A 20,973-nucleotide genomic window follows, 5' to 3' on the forward strand; every position below is an offset into this window, starting at 1 on the left:
AGTAATGAAAATAATCAGCACAGATTCTTTGTTTTATCTCACATTGTTTCTCTTCTTTAGTGAGAGGTGGTCTGCAGGAGGTTTTAGATGAACATAAGATCAGTCTGAGGAGGAGATGTGAACGTGTGACTGAAGGAAGTGATGAAACAGGAAGTGGAACCCTCCTCAACAGGATCTACACTGAGCTCTACATCACAGAGGGACAGAGTGAAGAGGTTAATACCCAGCATGAGGTGAGGCAGCTTGAGACAGCTTCCAAGAAGAAGACCCTCCATGACACTCCAATCAGGTGCCAGGACATCTTTAAAGCCTTACCTGGCCAACAGAGAGCCATCAGAGTGGTTCTGACCAACGGCGTCGCTGGCGTTGGAAAAACCTTCTCGGTGCAGAAGTTCACTCTGGACTGGGCAGAGGGCTCGGAAAACCAAGATGTCGGTCTGCTGGTTCTGCTCTCGTTCAGGGAGCTGAACTTGATCAAAGATGAGCGGCACAGTCTCCTCACGCTGCTCCATGTTTTCCATCCAACATTACAGAAGGTCCCAGCAGAGAAGCTCGCTGTCTGGAAACTGTTGTTCATCTTTGACGGCCTGGATGAAAGCAGACTTTCATTGGATTTCCACAACAGTGAGGTTGTGTCTGATGTCACACAGAAGTCATCAGTCAACCTGCTGCTGACAAACCTCATCGAGGGGAATCTGCTTCCCTCGGCTCTCGTCTGGATAACTTCCCGACCTGCGGCGGCCAATCAGATCCCTCCATCGTGTGTCGGCAGGGTAACAGAAGTACGAGGCTTCACTGACGCCCAGAAGGAGGAATACTTCAGGAGGAGAGTCCGTGATGAAGAGCTGTCCAGCAGAATCATCTCACACATCAAGACCTCCAGGAGCCTCCACATCATGTGTCTAATCCCAGTCTTCTGCTGGATCACTGCTACAGTTCTGGAGCACATGTTGACTACAGAGCAGAGAGGAGAGCTGCCCAAGACCCTGACTGACCTGTACTCACACTTCCTGCTGGTTCAGATAAAGAGGAAGAAGCAGAAGTACGATGAGGGACATGAGACGAGTCCACAGGAGCTGACGGAGGCTGACAGGGAGGTTCTTCTGAAGCTGGGGAGGCTGGCGTTTGAACAGCTGGAGAAAGGAGACATCATGTTCTACCAAGAAGACCTGGAGCAGTGTGGTCTTGATGTCACAGAGGCCTCGGTGTACTCAGGAGTTTGTACAGAGATCTTCAAAAGAGAGAGTGTGATCTTCCAGAAAACCGTCTACTGCTTTGTTCATCTGAGCGTTCAGGAGTTTCTGGCTGCAGTCTACATGTTCCACTGTTACACCAGCAGCAACACAGAGGGACTGGAGGACTTCCTGGGGGAAGACTGGAAACACAAAGAGTTAAAGCCTAAAGACATGCACTACAAAACCTACCACCCATCCCTGCTTAGAAATTTATCCCTGGATAGTGATAGTGACAATGATTCATCCCTGGATGTCTTTCTGAGGAGAGCCATGCAGAAATCCCTTGAAAGTAAAAATGGCCACCTGGACCTGTTTGTTCGCTTCCTTCATGGCCTCTCTCTGGAGTCCAACCAGAGACTCTTAGGAGGCCTGCTGGGTTGGACAGACAACAGTCCAGAAATCATCCAGAGAGCCATCAATAACCTGAAGAAGATGACCAGTAATAAGATCTCTCCTGACAGAAGCATCAACATCTTCCACTGTCTGACGGAGATGAACGACCACTCAGTACATCAGGAGATCCAAGAGTTCCTGAAGTCAGAGAACAGATCAGAGAAGGAACTCTCTGAGATCCACTGCTCAGCTCTGGCCTACATGCTGCAGATGTCAGAGGAGGTTCTGGATGAGTTGGACCTGAAGAAGTACAACACATCAGAGGAGGGACGACTGAGACTGATTCCAGCTGTGAGGAACTGCAGAAAGGCTCGGTAAGTCCAGATGTAAAAAATAAAACAGAAAAGAGGAAGTCAGCACACAAAATCTTGCAAGCTCACAAAAAATGTAATCATGCACCTACCTACAGTCCTCCAAAATGCAGTGTGACTGTGGAGGATAGTAACAGAGGTCTGATGAATATATCAGAGCAGAATGATAGACTTCAGACTAATTTTACACAACAAAGGTCAATGTCAGGTTTTCATAGTACCAATATGTGAAAACAAAGCAACTTTGTGGGTTTGTTTATTGCAAGTGTATGCTGACAATAAATGTCATCCAGTCATACACATCTATAAATGTAACCACAAAAGATGTCTGTAAACAATAGTAAATTGTATTGAAAAGCTGCATTATTGGGGTCAAATTAAATTGAAAACAGTAAAAATGTTTTTCTAAACAAGATAGCTTTATTCTGACTCAATTGCATCTCTGATCGGATCACATTGAGAGCATTATAGAAACCTAAATGTAACTATATTTCTCATCCTTCATCTGCAAGATTAAAGAAAAACAAAAATGAAAAGTGTGCAGGTATGACAGAGAGAGTGATGAGAATTACAGTTTCCTGTCAAACACAGTGAGATAAGATTAGTTGAACCACTGATGTGAAGAGAGGGTCAGTGGTGGTGGTGGTGGGTTAGTGAGCGTGTATAGGAAAAATCTTAAATGTCATCAAGTATGCTGTGATGAATTTAACTCCTTTGAAGTTCTCACTCTTAAAGTTGGAGGGCTGCATCATATTTGTTATAATTTATCACCCCCCAAAACCGCCTGGAGGATTTTTATCAGAACTTCCTGAATTTTTATCTACTCAGGTTTTAAATCATGACAGAATTGTTCTTTGTGGCGATTTTAATATTCATGTTGATGACCCCAACAATTTTAATGCAACTAACTTTTTAAATATGGACGATTCTTTTAACTTCAAACAACATGTCAAAGGGCAAACACATAACCGTGGTCATACACTGGACTTGGTTTTTACCCTGGGTGTCAGCATTTCCTCTGTGGAATTAGTGGACATGACCATATCTGACCATAGATGTATTGTTTTTAGCTGCGATTCGCCTGTTACTCATGCCGCCTCACCAAGCTCCGTGTGTTCTCGTATCTTTAATGAACAAAGTGTTTCAAAGTTTGGTGCATTCTTTCAGAGCCAAAGCCAACACCTGTCTGATTTCAACACCAACAATCTGGTCGATCACTTCAATCATATCTGCTTGTCGTCACTAAATATTACTGCTCCTCTAAAGGTTAGGCCTACGTCTAAAGCTAGTAAGCAACCCTGGATAAGTGACAGCATTCGCAGCCTAAAAAGGGAATGCAGGAAAGCAGAGCGCAGATGGAAAAAATCCAGTCTCCAAGTCCATTACCTCAGTCTGAAGGATTTATTAATTAACTACAATAACATGGTTAAGGATGCGAGAACACACTATTTTTCTGAACTCATTACTACACATAAACACAATCCCAGGTTTCTGTTTAAGACTGTGGATCGGCTGGTAAACCCAACCCCTCCTTGTGCCTCAGCTGGAAGTAATGATGACTGTGAATTGTTTTTATCTTATTTTACCAATAAGGTGGTGTCAATCAGAGCCTCTATTACCCCCGCGGCCTCTTACTCAGAGGTTCCTCACCAGCAACAAGAGAGTTTTAACCAGTTTTATCCCATCGACTTGTCTGAGCTTTTAAAAACAGTATCACAAATGAGAGTGTCCTCCAGTCCACTTGATGTAATGCCTACAAAGTTTTTACTGAAAGTAATGGATTCTGTTGGGCCACATTTGAGCTCCCTATCTACTGGTTGTGTCCCTGAGAATTTTAAAACAGCTTGCGTGACCCCACTTTTAAAGAAACCTTGTTTCCCTCCATCAAAATTTTAGACCAATTTCAAAACTGCCTTTTATTGCAAAGATTCTAGAAAGAATTGTGTCCAAACAGCTGCTCACTGTATCGTGTCTGTAAACAACAATGTCTATTTGTTCTGTCTAGTTAAATATGGTGTGCCTCAGGGGTCGGTCTTAGGACCCATTTTGTTTTCCTTGTATCTGATTCCCCTTCGACATATTATCCACAAACATGGTATTTCTTTTCATATTTATGCCGATGACACACAAATGTACTTGCTCGTCAGATCCACAGACCCTGGATTGCTGAGTTCACTTAACAACTGCCTTTGTGAAGTAAAAAAATGGATGTCAAATAGTTCCTCCAGCTGAACTCAGACAAAACAGAAATCCTGGTCATTGGGTCCCAGCAGATGGCAAAACAAATACTGCCATCTGCTGCTTCCCTAGTAAATCACATTAAGCCTGTTGCAAAGAACCTTGGTGTCTGTTTTGATAGTAATTTAAATTTTGAGCAGCACACCACAAAGCTTATTCAATCATGTTTTTATCAACTTAGAAATATAGCAAAAATTCGATCTATGTTAACTTTTAAGGACACCGAGACCATTTTACACGCCTTCATCTCATCATGCCTGGATTTTTGCAACAGCCTTTTCACTTGTTTAACCCAAAAATCTACTGATCGACTCCAGACTGTTCAGAACTCAGCTGCCAGGCTTTTAACCAGAACAACGAAATATGACCACATTACTCCTATTTTAGCTTCATTACACTGGCTCCCAGTATGTTTTAGAATTGACTTTAAACTTTTTATTGATCATTTTTAAAGCTCTTCATGGCCTCTCGCCTTGTTATATTTCTGACCTTTTAGTCCCATACGAACCAGCACGTACCTTGAGATCCTCGGGCAGAGGTCTGTTGTCTGTTCCAGAGTCTCGACTGAAAACTGTAGGGGACAGAGCGTTTTCTGTCAGGGCCCCGAGGCTCTGGAACAGCCTGCCCGAAGAAATCAGGTCGGCTGAGTCAGTGAACTCTTTTAAGTCCCTTCTTAAAACACACTTTTATAGGAGAGTCTTTCCCGATCTTATTTAACTGTATTTTATCCCTTTTATTTTATTCTATTTTACTTATTTTATATTTATCTTAAATGCGTATTTTAGTCTTTTCAATGTTTTCTTGCTTTTATCTTGTATTGTTTCTGTATTATTGTTTTTTGGGTAAGCAGTTTGTAACTTGTTTTTGAAAAGTGCTCTACAAATAAAAAGATTGTATGAGAGGAAACGTTCAACAGAACAAGATATGTCAAACTGTTTTGTCATCAAATGCATGAAGTGAATATAAACTCTCCTCTTTCATAATAACAGATTGTGAAATTTATGTGTCGTGACAGACTTTCTGACTGTGGACTCTCAGAGACTCACTGTGAAGTTTTGGCCTCAGCTCTGAAGTCCAATCCCTCCCATCTGAGAGAGCTGGACCTGAGTAAGAACAAACTGCAGGATTCAGGAGTGGAGCTGCTGTCTACTGGACTGGAGAGTCCAAACTGTAGACTGGAGACTCTGAGGTCAGTTCACTGACTTTAAGGAAAAGTAGAGAAATGAAAAGTTTGACAGGACAGTTTTTCAGCTTTCACAGACTCACATTGTCATCTATCAGTCAGCGATGGTGATGTCAGTACTGATGAGGCTGTAGAGTGTGTGAGAGATGTGAATGAAGTCAGAGGAGATCTGAAGCAGATAACAACAGGCTGTAGACCAATTGAGCAAAGAGAAAGAGACAGGAAAGATAAAGAAAATTATGAGTGTAAAGCTCACTGAAGGTGAAATTAGGAAGTGTGATGATCTTCATGTTATTAGAAGCTCATGCTGCTGGTACAGAGACAACCCACACAGAAGCTGTAACGTGGTGTGCATTAAACCAGAGCTGAAAGTAATAAACAACAGCCTAACAGGTCACAACAAAGCAGGATTCAAGGTCTCTGTGAGGCTCAAACTCACAGTTCCTTTGGTTCTGCTTATTAGAATCTGTAAACAGGTACTTATTGAATTTATTGAAAGTCACAGAAATGATTATGAAAACAACATCAAATAAGTTATTTCCAGGATTCCAAGATGAAACCACAGACCTTTAGACTGCAATAAAAAACAAATAGTCTGCACCAGAAAGATGTCTGTCTTAAAGGACAGACTTATATTTTTACACATATGTCTCAATACTATTGTATTGTTCACGTGTACATTTAAAGAGTTTTTGGTGTCTTTAGTCATTCCTTCTGTCCATACTGTTGTGAAGCAATCCCCTTATAACCTGACTCCAATGTCACAAGATGGATGACAAATTCCACTTCTGCTTCAGCAGTTTACAGTTATCAAGTCAGTATTTAGTGTCTGTCAGTGTTTCCTTAATAAGCTGCAGTGGAGGATAGTAACTCAAAGGCAGAGTTCTGATGAGTCTGAAGCTTCATAGTAGTTTCAGATAAACTTATGAAGTAATTTTGTAGTTGTTTTAGGAAGGGACCACTTCACACTCAGTATCTACAGGAGGAATGATTACTGCCACTAGAAACTCTTTAATGTACATATGGCTGTTTTTTTAAAGAGGTGGTATTATTCTCATTTTCAGGTTCAAAATCTTATTTAGGGGTTGGTTTCATTTTCAAAAAACACCATATTTTTCTCATACTGCACATCAGTGAGCTCCTTTTTTCACACTATGTGTTGTATGCTTCGCTCTTGAGCTACAGAGTGATGCATCTTTCTTGTACAAAATCTTTGTTGGAAGTTGCACACGCGCAGTTCCCAGGTAAGAACTACCAGCCAGAAGCAGAGAAGGGCGGGTCGTAAGAAACAAGGTAGTGTGATCCAAATCAAAGCCGCTTCAGACTGCGACTGTAACCTAGCAGATGGTATAAGTCACTTCATATGCATGGAAATGCTCTTGAAAAGTTACTGTAAATAAAGGTGAAGTGAGAAGCAACAATTTCCCATGTATTATCACAACTGACTCAATCTGGTAAAAAAAAGAGGCATTTCGGATTCAACTTTGCCACAAATAACCAGATGTGGGCGGTAAACAAACCCATTGTGTTTAGCCCAATTCACTTTCATAACTTGAACACTACTGGGCAGTTGCATTGACATGGCAATTCCAGGACCTTCTTTTACCATTTCTAAAGACACCATTTTTCCTGGACCAATGTCTAACCGACTAAAAGTTATTGAAGATTGCCAAGTGTATGCCATATGATTCTGGTGTTTTTTGGCCAGTGTTTTGGTGATATTTTTTAAATGATTTGAGTTGTTTCTTGAAAAAATTATGCTTACCTTCATAGCGCATGAACCAGCTATGAAGCACAGGTCCAATTTTCTGAATGCATATGGATAAGAAAATGGTGCTTTGGTAAAAGTTTTTTCTGGGGATACAACATCTTAAACAGTTTATGATCTTCAATAATCAAATGTTTTAAATACAATACAATGCCAATTATTTGTAGTAATAAAAGAAGTAGTCCCCAATGTTGGTCAGTAGAGGTTACCAAATCTCCAAAGATGAGCGGAACATTCCTCAATAAGCACCATGATTGAACTGCATTCAGTCCCAGATCATTAGACTCTCCACCTAAATTCACAGCCACTGGCCTATTGTTTATCTCCATGAATCCATAATCAAAACTTTGTATTCTCAAATTCAGCTCCCACAGTGTTATGCGTTCTTCTTTAAAATACAAAAACAACAGCTTTAGTTCGTACTGGGCCACCCCTTCCAAAATGTCATGCATCACATCAACTGAGAAGTTCTCAGTTGTGTTAAAATATGTCAATGAATTCAATAAGCATGAACTCTTCACAGCAAAAACATAAGGAAGAGATAGATTGCGAGCCATTTCTTGACAGTGAGCAGTGTGGGCGTCTTTGGTGCCTAACACTATTTTAGAAGAATCTTCAGAGAATTCTGTTTGAAAAGTCATCTTTTTCAGCTAAACAAAACCTGCAACAGTACCTTGCACTGAAAGACTCCACCAGACCAAACAAGCTATGTAAGCCAAAATTATCCCCTGTAACCTGTATGAAACTACCACGACCACCGTATAGTGGAATCTCAATACCATCATTCTCTAACACTTTAATATCTCGAACAATTGGAGCAAGAATTTCACTAAAACCGTACCGTTTAAGATCTTGTGCATGAAATAAGGCACACAGCTGTATGTTGGCCAAAAAAGAATTCTATTTCGGAGAGAAGTTTCTTATGGTAAAATATATTGCACCCAGTTTATGAATACCTCGCTTGGAACCGAGAGGATTTGCAACCTCAAAGTCATCATACAACATTTGGATCTGCACTGTGTGCTTTTCAGTTGAAAACTGAGTCTTAAATAAAGACCCATCACAAATATCTCTTAGTCTTGAGTCATCAGTGGCTGAACTTTTCAACTTTTCTGCAATATACTGACTTTTAAATATTGACTCCAACGTAGATAAAATTGGAACATACATGAATTTATCTTGAACAACTATCTGATCATATGTTCCAGTCTTTTTATTTCGCCTTGTGTCAAATCTTGAGCCAATTACACATTCAACTGGTTGTATAATTTCCAACTTTCCTGATAAAAATTTTTCTCTTTCATCACTAAATAGATGCTTAATGATGATAATGCTAAAGTTTCTTTAGCATGCTGATGGATATCTTGAACAATCTCTTCCATGGAAATCACTAGAGTTCACAAAACTTTGGCCTACACCTGCTGCTTTTAAATCAGAAATTACAGCTGCACAACTATTTACAAGGTTTGCTGAAGATAATTCTTACTCAGCCTCTAAATATTCAGATGACACATCAACATCAGTGGCATTACTTGTGTCGAGAACATTTTGACAAGATGTAAAATCACCTTCTTCTACAGACTCAAATGAACCGCTAACATGGCACTTGTTCAGATGCTTCCTAAAGCCAGAAAAACATCCCACATGGTCACATTTAAAATTAAGAGACTTGCCAGGACAGAGTCCATGAATTACAATAACCTGATGAAAACAGACCCCTTTGTCCAGAAACACCTAAAATTACAAACCCAAAATGAATCAGGAATAACTCCTCAACCAATTGGCCTAGATGCATAATTCTGGTCTCCTTTGAAAAGTCAGAAGGTAAGGAATATGAATCCATTGTTTATTAATATATTTATTTTACTTTTACAGAGTACATGGAGATGCAACAAAGAAAAAATCTGAAATTTTTAGCCTCGCCTGGTAAATAAAAAGCTATAAGTTGATGCAATAAACCATCAAAACCATCAAGAGTTAGCTTTTAATGCCACTGAATATCTTAATACACCAATCAATAATACACCTAGAATGCAATTGTAACTGTAAATCTGATGAAAATAAACTAAAATACAACAGTTATCATACAACTTTTTCAAATATACCAGGCGAATTTCCGTTTTTTGGCAATATTTATTGTTAAAATGCTGACTTTTATTGATAGATATCTTTAAAAGACTTTTTCAGTCCATACAACCAATTTCCAAATGACAAAACATTGAAATATTGATAAAAACGGGAGTATTCATCAACATTCCTGTCACCAAAAGCACTCCCATGCTTTACAGGCTTGTATATTTAGAACGGAACATCCCACAGTGATGGGGGGCAGACCGTTCATTGGTTTTACAAAGTAACGTTTAATTGCATGGTGAAAAAAGGTATTTACTTATTGTTTTGAGTGAATATAACTTTGTTGAAGTTATCTTAACTTGCTTAGGGCGACTATTTGGAACTCAACCTAAGAACAATCAGGGCTGGGTGTGAGCATGCTCAGTAGAAGACACCAACGTTCAGTCCCCTGCTCAGGACCACAGTGGTGCCGGTCGGACTATGCAGACACATTGGCTGAAAATTTAACGATTTCATCGCTTGTGGAACAATAAGGTAAGTTTTCAAGCAAGTTAGGTTAATATTTATGTGTGAATTTGTGTTTCTGTCTGCTGCCTCAATATTAGCTAACTTTTGTTAAACATTAACAAGCTAACAGGCATAGTACATGTTCTGGCATGTTTTGGCGCTTTCCAACCATCCAGGGAAAGTAGAAATGCTCACGTTTTAAATGTAGCTATAGCAATTTTTAAGTTTTCCCCCGAGTTGACACAGTGGATGTATTTTGGTCGAATGTTGGGTATCAACAACGCAGAAATTTTCGAGTTACAAATTAATGTATTAATGAATTTTGCTGCATCTGGTGTGTAGAGGAAACACAAAACAAGGCAATTTGTAAACTAGGCTACACACAGTTTGCGCGCACATTGGTCGGACAATTAGGAGAACTCGATTCTCTTTAATCTTTTGCAAAGCCAAAACGTGGAGAATACATGATGATGGTTGGCAAGTGGCTGTCACAATATTAACTTAAGTTAACCTTTTAACATTAATAAGAATTTTTTACACTTCTTCCTCAAAGAGGGGACTGCAGGGCCACACCACCACTTAGCTTGCTCTTGCTCTCCCTCCCAACTGTCACTGAATAGTATATTTCTCAGAAATTCATACTCCTATAAATAATCCAGTTATAAAAAGTTAACAATAATATTACTCAAAATCTGGAAATACTGTGACAAAATTTTAGTGATTGAAATAACAAGGTTTATCTGGACCAAGCACACTATAATCATTTTTAAGATGATAAAATACAATCAGAATAAAATTACAAATGTCAAGGTAATGCATACTTTATACCAGATTCAAAAGGTTTTAAGACTTTGATTTTAACATCGGAAACTAAATACCAATGGTTAAAGTTCACAGAATAAATACATTTCAACTATAATGTAGTTGTGTGTTAAATATTTCTATTTTATGATACTTTATACTTATTCTCTGGTGTGTGACAAGTGTACAGTGAGTTTGCAGAACATATAGGTGAGCATATGGTGTTTGAGATTTTATTCAATGTCATTTGATTACTGTAAATGGAATAAGGTAAAATGAAAGTTTGAAGTACTTAATTTACACAAGTAAGAGTTACTTGGTCTTTTTAAGGCAATCGGTTTGCATGGTTTTAACAAGTAAATCAGAATCGCTCTTCAATTAACTAAAAACAAGATATTCTAAGTTGCAGGAATTGTCACATTAGTTAGCCCAACTTGAATAATTGTGTTTAGAGTACACACAAAGTAAACTTCACATGGCACTACTTAGTTGTTTGAATAGTTATCCTGAGTAGTCCATACTAAGTCAGGAGTACATCTAAAGTAAATTGTCAAATACACCACACACATTTTTTTTTTGTTACTTAAACTCAAGAGTAAGTTTACTATACTAAACAAGGATTTGTTAATACAACATGCAATACCTATTCAACTGTACTTAGTTTTTTAAGTGCAATCGGTTTGCAATCTTTTTTTAGGTAAGGTTAACTAATCGGATTTTACAGTGTGCTTAGACTCGGAGCAACAACATCGGCGGGTTTCAGAGTTAAAACGGTGAAAAAAAAAAGTTTCAATCATTATCATCCCAGAGCACCATCGCCCCCAGTACAGGGGGTGTCTGCTTTCAAAAGGTTAAGGTGCTTTATAAGGCTGTTTGGTCTACCCTGGTCACTTTTGCAAAGAAAACACTTCATTGTTTGATCTCACCGGATGCCAACGCACCATTCTTGCTCGCAACTCTGCAACTCTGGGAGTTTCCTTTGTTTTCCCAACGTCAGTGTTATAAATGGACGTTTGCAGGAAAGTGAAAAGGTTGGTCAGGGGATAACTGTATTATGTACCAAAGACATAATGGGCCACTGAACCGGTCGCGTTACATGGAAGTGCATGCTTGTCAATCACGATGGAGAAGGTGTGAATGCAGCTTCTTGTGGGTCCCTGAGCGAGAAGGTAGGGCTGCCTGCTTTGAGTGATGTTGTCTAGATGCTGCTGTACACTGGTTCCAGCCTACAACACACACACAACAGCAGTATTTAGTGACCAATCTCTGACAGTAGATCAGATCATCTCAAACTGCATGAAAATTAGTTAATGGAAAGTATATTTTAAACAGCTGTTTAGCATACTTTTAGGAATCTGACGAGGTGATCTACAGCTTGAGATGCAGACATCTTTCCGGGCCTCTTTCGTCCTTGCGCAGATGGGGGTAGCAGATGTAGCAGCAGCAAGATGGCAGACATGTCACTGTCCTAGCCTACAGACCACAAACATCAGGTTAACATAATTAAATTGGCACAATTACCTTTATAACCAACAACAGAAATAAAAAAATACAGTTCCAGTCATACCATTTTCAACTTCAGAAGCTGACTCAGCATTGTGCGTTAAATCCAAGAGCTCTGTGGTGGGCACTAGTCCATGGCTCTCCTTTATAACTTTTAGCTTTGAGATTGGTGGGCCACCTTTCCAAGAATTTGTTGGAAGTGACCTTGCCAAATAGGAGCCTGAAATCTTGTTCTATCTGTAATGCAAAAATGCAGTGCACAGAAAGGAGTGATAAGTGACACTGCATGCTGCATGGGCTATTTCAGTGATTCAACTAATGAAGAGGTCTTACCAGTCCTGGTGTGTCCAGAAACCGCAGGAAGACTGAGAAGACATCTGCTGCTTTCTTTTCATCGTTGACCATTGAATGACGATAAATGAAGGTAGCTTTCATCTTCTCACGGACAGTGTCTTCATCAGCAGAGTGTCTCAAAATTGCAATAGCTGCTTCCACATCCTCATCAGATAACACTTTGTCAGCGGTGAAGGGTCTGGGTTGACTATGGCCTGGCCCACCATCTTAAGACAAAACACAATGTTATTGACTCCTGCCTACACATTTCAACAAAATTGTATGCAACTGATAAGTAAACTTACTTTTGGAAGATTTGCTAATTGAGGCACCTCTTTCTTCTGTAGTTTTTCTTTCAATGGTCCTCAACCGCCATGCAAGGTATCCCGAACCACTCTTTGGATCGTAGTAATGTTCCTGTGTAATTAAATACATGCATACTGAATATGCTATCAACATTTCTAAGGGCAATTATGTGTTTAATGTTGTAAGGACCCTTTTACTTACATATCCATGTTGTGAATATGGGTCTTCCAGATACGGAAACAGAGCAACTGTCCCCTGTGCATACATCACTCTGACACTTTTAGGGGTGGAATGTCCTAATGTATGCATTAAATGATGACCATCACTCAATTAGACAGTGACTATATAAATAATAAAAATGTTTCTTCATAACCTACATGTATGATTCTTACCCATGTGTTAGTGTCATCTCAGCGGCAAGTATGTTTATCATCTGTCTTCTGGTGGCATCTTTCAGAGATTTGGTTTTTGCATACTCTTTCATGATGTGTTCACCGCCAGGCTTTGTTGTTAGGATTTTTTCAATCAACTTAAAAGAGAAATCAAATATGCAGTTAGAAATGTTTTAACCATTTGTAAGACTGGAATTGATTAAAAACACTTCCCATCAAATGGAATAAAGTCCGGATTAGACTTAACAACAGTGTCCACTACCCACCGCTTTTGCCTCATAGTTTATGTGGCATGGCTTTTTAGGTTGACTTCCTTCCACAGCGGCTGCTTCTTCAGAAGGATAGTATCGTCAGATGCTGTTGAGCATGATGATGATGATGACGACAGAGAAGCATCTGTGCATTAAGGAATATAAAAAAAAAACAAGCATATTAAAAGGAACTGTTAATGTTCCCATCCCAAACTTTAAGTTTAATATGAACACAATTGTGAATTTTGTTCTTCATTGCCCAACATGACTCGGAAGGTTCCAGGTGACTCCTTCACTATTTCTTCAAAAACCTCTGCGTCAACGTCTGTCTGACTGGTCATACGCCTTCATATGTAGCTGCCTATCTTCTGGTATGTTAAATTTTTGGCGCACTGAAGTAAAAGGAAAAGAATATTACAGAAATTGTTACAAATTTTGAAAACCATTTCCTTTTGATGAGAATCAAAGCATTAACTAAATGGAGTAAGCCTCATGTCTTCACAAAATGCTGTTGAGTTGAAGCTGAAGTCAATGGGTAATTTACAACAGTAGAAACAATGATCAACTTAGGTAGTTCAGAAGAAATGGTTTTAATGATGAATCAGTGTGCATTAACCAAGCAAAAAGTTGTGGTATTATTTTGTCCTGATGTACCAACTAACCCTCTGTCATGAAGGCATTGAATATTAGCTCAGACAGCCTAACATACTTCTGCTCCCCGCCAAACAAAACACGCAGCAGCATATTCTATTAAACAAAGGGAAAAAATAACAACCAAGAATTAATAGAGGGGGGGGGGGGTGGTTTCGCTAAGAAAATGGCGAAAAACCAAAGACCCCGCCGACCTTAAGGGCTACCAATTGCTCCGATCCCCCCTTCTCAACAAGCATCAGTGCTGCCAAAACTGCGTTCTATAATGACAGAATAAGCAGTGCCACTGACTCAAGGAAATTATTTTCCACTTTTAAAGCGCTACTAAATCCTCCTCCACCTCCACCACCCACAAACTTGTCTGCTGATACCTTTACTGCCTTCTTCACAGGCAAAGTGGAGGCTATAACTAGCCAATTCTTTGAAACACTCAAACTCAACCATTGTAGCAGTCCTACTACATCTTTTCCCCTGCTCTTCCAGGTCAGTGGTTGTTCACTCTCATTGTTTACTCCTCTCACAGAGAGCGAAGTATCAGAACTCTTGACCCGTAGCCGTCCAACTACATGCCCACTGGACCCGATTCCTACGAATCTCCTCCAAGCCATATCTCCTACTGTGGTCCCGACAATCACTCATGTGATAAATACTTCTCTGGCTTCAGGAACCTTCCCGACCACTTTCAAAAGGGCTCAGGTTACACCCTTGCTCAAAAAGCCCTCACTTGACCCAACTCAAGTTGAGAACTATCGACCAGTGTCTGTTCTACCTTTTCATCCAAAACTATTAATCGGGCAGTATTCAAACAGGTCTCAGAATTCCTCTCACAGAATGACCTCCTAGATTCATGTCAGTCTGGTTTTAAGAGTGCCCACTCTACTGAAGTGGCTCTTCGGTCTGTAACAGAAGCCCTAAGGTCAGCTAAAGCTGCAGCCCAATCCTCAGTTCTTATCTTGCTTGACATATCAGCTGCCTTTGACACAGTCAACTACAGGATCCTGCTATCCGCTCTCTCAGCAATGGGCATCTCGTGTAAAGCACTCCTGTGGTTCGAATCCTACCTCTCGGGGCGTTCCTACAAAGTTTTGTGGCAAGGACAATTATCCTCCTCCCACTGCCTCTCGACAGGGGTGCCCCAAGGCTCAGTGCTTGGGCCCCTTCTCTTCTCAATTTACACCACCTCACTGGGGCAGATCATTCGCTCGCACGGCTTCTCGTACCACTGCTACGCAGATGACACGCAACTCTACCTATCCTTCCCGCCAGGCGATCCCACTGTCTCGGCGCGGATCACGGACTGTCTATCAGACATATCTGCATGGATGAAGGCTTGCCACCTTTAACTAAACCTCTCTAAGACTGAACTCTTGGTCATTCCAGCCAAGCAATCTATCCACCATAACATCAAACTACAAACTGACTCCGCAACCATCACTCCAACCAAGGTGGTGAGAAACTTGGGTGTCATGATTGATGACCAGCTGTCCTTTTCAGACCATGTTGCTGCTGTCTCTCGGTCATGCCGCTTTGCTCTATACAACATAAGGAAAATCAGGCCCTACCTCACTCAGTACGCCACCCAGCTTCTGGTACAGGCCATGGTTATCTCTCGCATCAACTATTGCAATGCCCTCCTAGCAGGTCTCCCAGCTTGTGCGGTGAAACCCTTAGAAATGGTTCAGAACGCAGCAGCGCGTCTGGTTTTTGATCAGCCCAAAAGGACTCATGTCACTCCATTACTCAGTGACCTCCACTGGCTCCCTGTGGCCTCCAGAATCAAATTCAAGTCACTAATGCTTGCATACAGAGTGACTACTGGGTCTGCACCCATCTAACTAAACTCCATAATACAAACTTACGTTCCTTCTCAGCCGCTACGCTCCTCCAACGAACGCCGCCTGGCTCTGCCATCCCTTCACACAAAGCAATCCCATTCCTGGCTATTCTCATCTGTGACACCACGATGGTGGAATGAGCTACCACACGCCATTTAGAGCAGGGGCATCCCTCTCTAACTTCAAGAAGCTCTTGAAAACTCATCTCTTTCGAGAACACTTTCTTTTATAACACCTCTAACTCCTAACCTCTAACATGCACTTCCTGTGCTCTTCTTCTTCTATCCCCTACAATGATCTTGTATTGATTGCACTTTTTGTTAACTCTTACTTCCTTCCCTAGGTATCTACCCCATTGATGTGATATGTACTGTGAGCTCTTACTAGTATATATGTCAGTTGTAGATCTGTAGTTGATGCTCTGTTGATGCTTTTATGTTGTTCCTCAAATGTAAGTCGCTTTGGATAATAAGCGTCTGCCAAATGAGTAAATGTAAATGTACTAACGTTGGCGATCAGCTTTGCTGGCGATTTGCATTTTTATAAACAATAATTAACTTTATATAATTTTACAATACAAGAGGCAGCACATATTCATACCTCATCAGCATTCAGAAAAAATATGTAACGTTAGTTAACATGTTAACGTTACATTGGTGCATCTTAACCCTATGTCAACATGTCGAACTTCTGAACTGCTAGCAACATGTTAGCATATAGCCTAGCCACTTGACAATATCAAACAGAAGGGTACATGTTGCCAACATGTCCTCAGTCGACATCTATGAAACTGTGTTGAGATGAAAAACAATTATTTAACGATATTGCAAACATGGGAATGTTAACTTTACTTACCAGACGGTGACTCCACTCCAGTAAACCAGCACAGCATCGGATCCCTCATGCACACTGGAGGCGTGCGTAATCATCACTCTATAGAGTTGAATTTTTCACTGCAGGTCTTCTGAATTTTACACTGACTTTTAACTCTACTCTTTGAGTTGGTTTACTCTCCATATAGTTGTAAATACTCTGTGTAGGTTAAAATAGGTTGACACTGAAATATTGACACTTTTTTTTTGTGTAGTGAATATTCTCTCTGACTAATCAGCAGTCTGTCTGTTTTTGCGTTACATTTTAGTATCCCTCAGCTCGCTTGGAACCTCCATGGAGGTGAGGTGATACAAAAAAAGTACCTGGAAGCAGGTACAGGTACAAAATTTCTACAATGGAAAACCAAACAAAGGCGAGTCCAGCCAAAGGGCCTCCGCTCAGACTAGCTTGGTTTGAGGGTGTGCCTGACCCCGCTAGTTGCTTGGCAAGCTTTATGATGCGTTTTCATTGTGACTCCACAAGTAAAGGAAATGAAGGGCTGGACTACAAATGAGCTGTTTTCAAGCGGTTCAGAGCAGTGCTTTCTTTGGGAGATGGGAACTCCCTTTGGGCTGGACTTTGGGCTTTTTCACATTGCAAATCTGTTACATGCACAAAAAAAGACATATAACTCAATAAAGGAGAAGGGAAAAGCTAAAAAGCACAATACCACCTCTTTAAGACACACCTGCTAAGTTGCCAAATAAAGACAGAAGAAGGTCATGTAATGACATAATGAACAGATTTTTAGTCCAACATGTTTGATTTCATATTAATTGTAATCTTGTTCATGCTTTACATATTTCTGTGTTTTGCTGAATGACAAACAAAGGAATGTTGTATCTTGATCCTCCACATTTTAAACCTGAACGCATCTGATCGGATTAGAAATGGATTTTTATCTCCATCATTTATTCTTTATTCAGATTGAGGGACTGCAGTTTGTCAGAGATCAGCTGTGCTTCTCTGGCCTCAGCTCTGAAGACCAACCCCTCCCATCTGAGAGAGCTGGACCTGAGCCACAACAAGCTGCAGGATTCAGGAGTGAAGCTGCTATGTGGTTTTCTGGAGAGTCCACACTGTAGACTGGAGAATCTGAGGTCAGTTCAGACTGTTAAACCCATTTACACCTGGTATTAAAATGAGCTCTGTGTCCAGATACATTATACGGAGAATAAATGATTCGTCTTGCCTTTGCGTTTACAACTGGTATTTTTAATGTGTTCTCATTATCCTCATTGAGATCGGCTCTGTTCATGAAGGACAAAAGTTACATTAGATTTATAAAATGAATATGTCAAGTATAAGTCAAACTAGATGTATTGGTCATTCCATGTTCCATATCCCTGCCCCCCAAACCTTTTTTATCTGAATATGTGCCACATATGTCAAGCAGATCCAAAACGATAGGAAGGCAGACCTCTGTGTTACGAACATAGAATTAAACGTGTCGTACAAAACTATTTTGTTAAACTATTTTGTATTTTATTGACTTTTCAGGAAAGCCATGTCGCTCTAAGAACAAAACCAAATATTCCCAGCAGACGCTGGGAGAAGCTTTGTCAGAGTCTTGATTGATGAACACAACATTGTCTTTTTTTTCTTTCTAATGTTTTGTTTTTATTAAGAGAGGGTCTAATATTATTATTAGTCTTTTGCGGCCCTGGACAAAACTCACTATAATAGTCACTATGGGTTACATCAGGAATAGTCTCCTGGACATGATGGATGCTTACATTTTGTAATGATGATTTAAATTTGAAATCTGTCTAATATATGTTTATACTTGCTCTCCTTTAGGATGACAGAAATGACAGGTTCTCTCCACAAATTAAAATAATTTAACATAGTCATCTCTTCTCTGAAAATCTTATACCACTCAGTTGGTAGACCGTGACTTCCTGGTGTTTATACAGTATATTTTCTGTGACATGTAGTCCACTGTTGTGAAATAACATGAAGACACAGAAGCAACTAAACTCCTTAAAATTTATTCCATGTAAGCAATGTATTTATTTGGAAAAACCAACAATATGACTTTGAGTGAATGTTGGCATATGAATGCGTTCAAGGTGGGACTGTTATCAAACTTGTCAAACTTGGTACAGATGTGACAATGTGACAATTCAAAATGGCCGACTTCCTGTTGGTTGTTGACCTGCCTGCCGTGTATTCAAAGTTTTGTACATTTTCATGAAGGTTTAGGCCATCAAAAATGAAATGTGTTTACAGAAATATTTCCCCAGGTTACTATTGAAGTTAATATGCCATGACTGGGAATCAAAGCATTGATCTTTGGATTTGCAGGGCAATGCCTTAACCACTGGACTATTGAGACATAGTGCTTAAAGTGTGTTATTAACCTTTTCACTTCAGTGTGTTTGGTCACATATGTTGTAACATGTTGTGCATGGGGTTGGTCTAAGCACAGAACCTCGTGGAAGTCCGTGACTAGCATGTCTATCTGTTTGGACACGAATCAGCAGTTGGAGGGTATTGCATGTTTGAATTTTTTAACTCAGGGATTTATTCTATAAGCTGAATAGACACTTGATAAAAATACTTCTTTTGTGAGTTCTGTTTTCCCAATGGATCCTCATCTTGGCAGGATATTAGATGTATTTGTTTCTCTTTTGTCTTTGTACTCACTGAATTTTTTGCTTGCCTCTGTATCAAACTTGTGTGCACAAGTGATCTTATTTATCATAATTTATTCTTTATTCAGATTGAGTTACTGCAGTTTGTCAGAGATCAGCTGTGCTTCTCTGGCCTTAGCTCTGAAGTCCAACCCCTCCTATTTGAGAGAGATGGAGCTGAGTCTCAACAAGCTACAGGACTCAGGAGTGAAGCTGCTGTGTGGTTTTCTGGAGGGTCCACACTGTAGACTGGAGACTGTGAGGTCAGTTCACTGACCTTCTGTTACTATTGTAAATCTGATATGTTTAATTAACAATTGAATGTAATTTCTGTTCATACATAATTTCCATCCATAAAGTTGTAAATGTACTTTGGTTCATATTTTCATGTTTCTTGCACTAAATTTTCTAAGTCATGAATTATCCATAATGGACACCATGTTGAAACACAAGGATGCTCATAAGTCTATGTATTACCAGAGCACCCTAAACCGAAGATCGATATATTTTGTGAACAATGTCATCTGATCTGAGGCCACATGTTTCGGACACTCGAATGAAGACAAGGGCAGTGCCGTAAACTGATCACCATCTGGTGGTGAGTTGGTTCAGGGGGTGTGGGAAGACTCTGGACAGACCAAGCCTAAACAGTAATTAGAGGGAAACAGTGAATGTTTGAAGGAGGTCCCTGTCCGATAGATCTTCAACTCACAGCTTTGGCAGAGCTTTTCTGGCATCCCTGTGGAGTTTGGGGGCATTGAAACTGAGTGGGGAGGGTTCAAAGCTTACATTGCTGAAGAATGAGGCAAAGCAGCGGGTGTGGGAGAAGTCTGAAGAAGCCATGGAGAAGGACTTTATTTATTTATTAATTTATTCTTTATTCAGATTGAGTTGCTGCAGTTTGTCAGAGATCAGCTGTGCTTCTCTGGCCTCAGCTCTGAAGTCCAACCCCTCTCATCTGAGAGAGCTGGACCTGAATCTCAACTACAAGCTGCAGGATTCAGGAGTGAAGCTGCTGTGTGGTTTTCTGGAGAGTCCACACTGTAGACTGGAGACTCTGAGGTCAGTTCAAGGACTCTCTCACCACATTTACACCTGGTATTAAATCAGCTCTGTGTCCAGATACATTATCCGGAGAAGAGATGATGCAGTCTTGCCATTGAGTTTACACCTGGTATTTTTAATCATCTTATTATCCTCACTGAGATCAGATCTTTGTCCTCCAGAGCAAAACCTGCATATGAGTAATTTGAGGTGCCAACAAAATCAATCAAAGATTCCCTTAAAACGTTTGTGTGAGTTGTTGATTTAGGGGAAGCTTTGTACACTTTGTGATACGTTGTTTAAAACAAAAAATTATTATATTCTTCCCTCATAAATTTGGCAAATGCAATAAGTTAAGTCCTTTTTTTGGATAAAAAATATTGTCATATTGTACTGTGTGTTCTAGAGCCCGACCAATCGGTGTGCTGATATTATCGACCAATATGAGCTAATGCAGATAAAACTGGATCACTGTTTATAATAGTCATTTAATAACAGTTAAAAAAGAAATGGAGAGACAGATCCTTCACTCATGTCATGAGAATTCTATAGTTTGCCCACCAGAGGGCTCTGAAACTCCCCTGTTAACAACACTGCCTACCACAAAACAAAACAATCAGCTGACCAGAGTCTACCAGAT

The 20,973-nt window shown here is 40.1% G+C and overlaps 1 protein-coding gene and 1 long non-coding RNA gene across 2 annotated transcripts in view; both read left to right on the plus strand.

The window, feature by feature from the left end:
* LOC119913727 (protein NLRC3-like) overlaps positions 1 to 20,973 on the plus strand; it is a 68,826-nt gene that overhangs the window by 1,756 nt on the left and 46,097 nt on the right. Inside the window, exon 3 of the mRNA XM_038732938.1 lies at positions 61 to 1,942. Coding sequence (XP_038588866.1) covers positions 61 to 1,942 — 1,882 coding nt within the window. The remainder of the gene's footprint in view (positions 1 to 60; positions 1,943 to 20,973) is intronic.
* On the plus strand, positions 17,692 to 20,232 carry LOC119913973. The gene is made up of 3 exons (XR_005446696.1): positions 17,692 to 17,753; positions 19,379 to 19,552; positions 20,175 to 20,232. It is a non-coding gene; the product is annotated as an uncharacterized LOC119913973 (long non-coding RNA).

The sequence above is a fragment of the Micropterus salmoides genome, unplaced genomic scaffold (genome assembly GCF_014851395.1).
Source record: "Micropterus salmoides isolate LMB-PRFRI ecotype aquatic unplaced genomic scaffold, ASM1485139v1 Ms_hic_scaffold_1, whole genome shotgun sequence".
Lineage (NCBI taxonomy): Eukaryota > Metazoa > Chordata > Actinopteri > Centrarchiformes > Centrarchidae > Micropterus > Micropterus salmoides.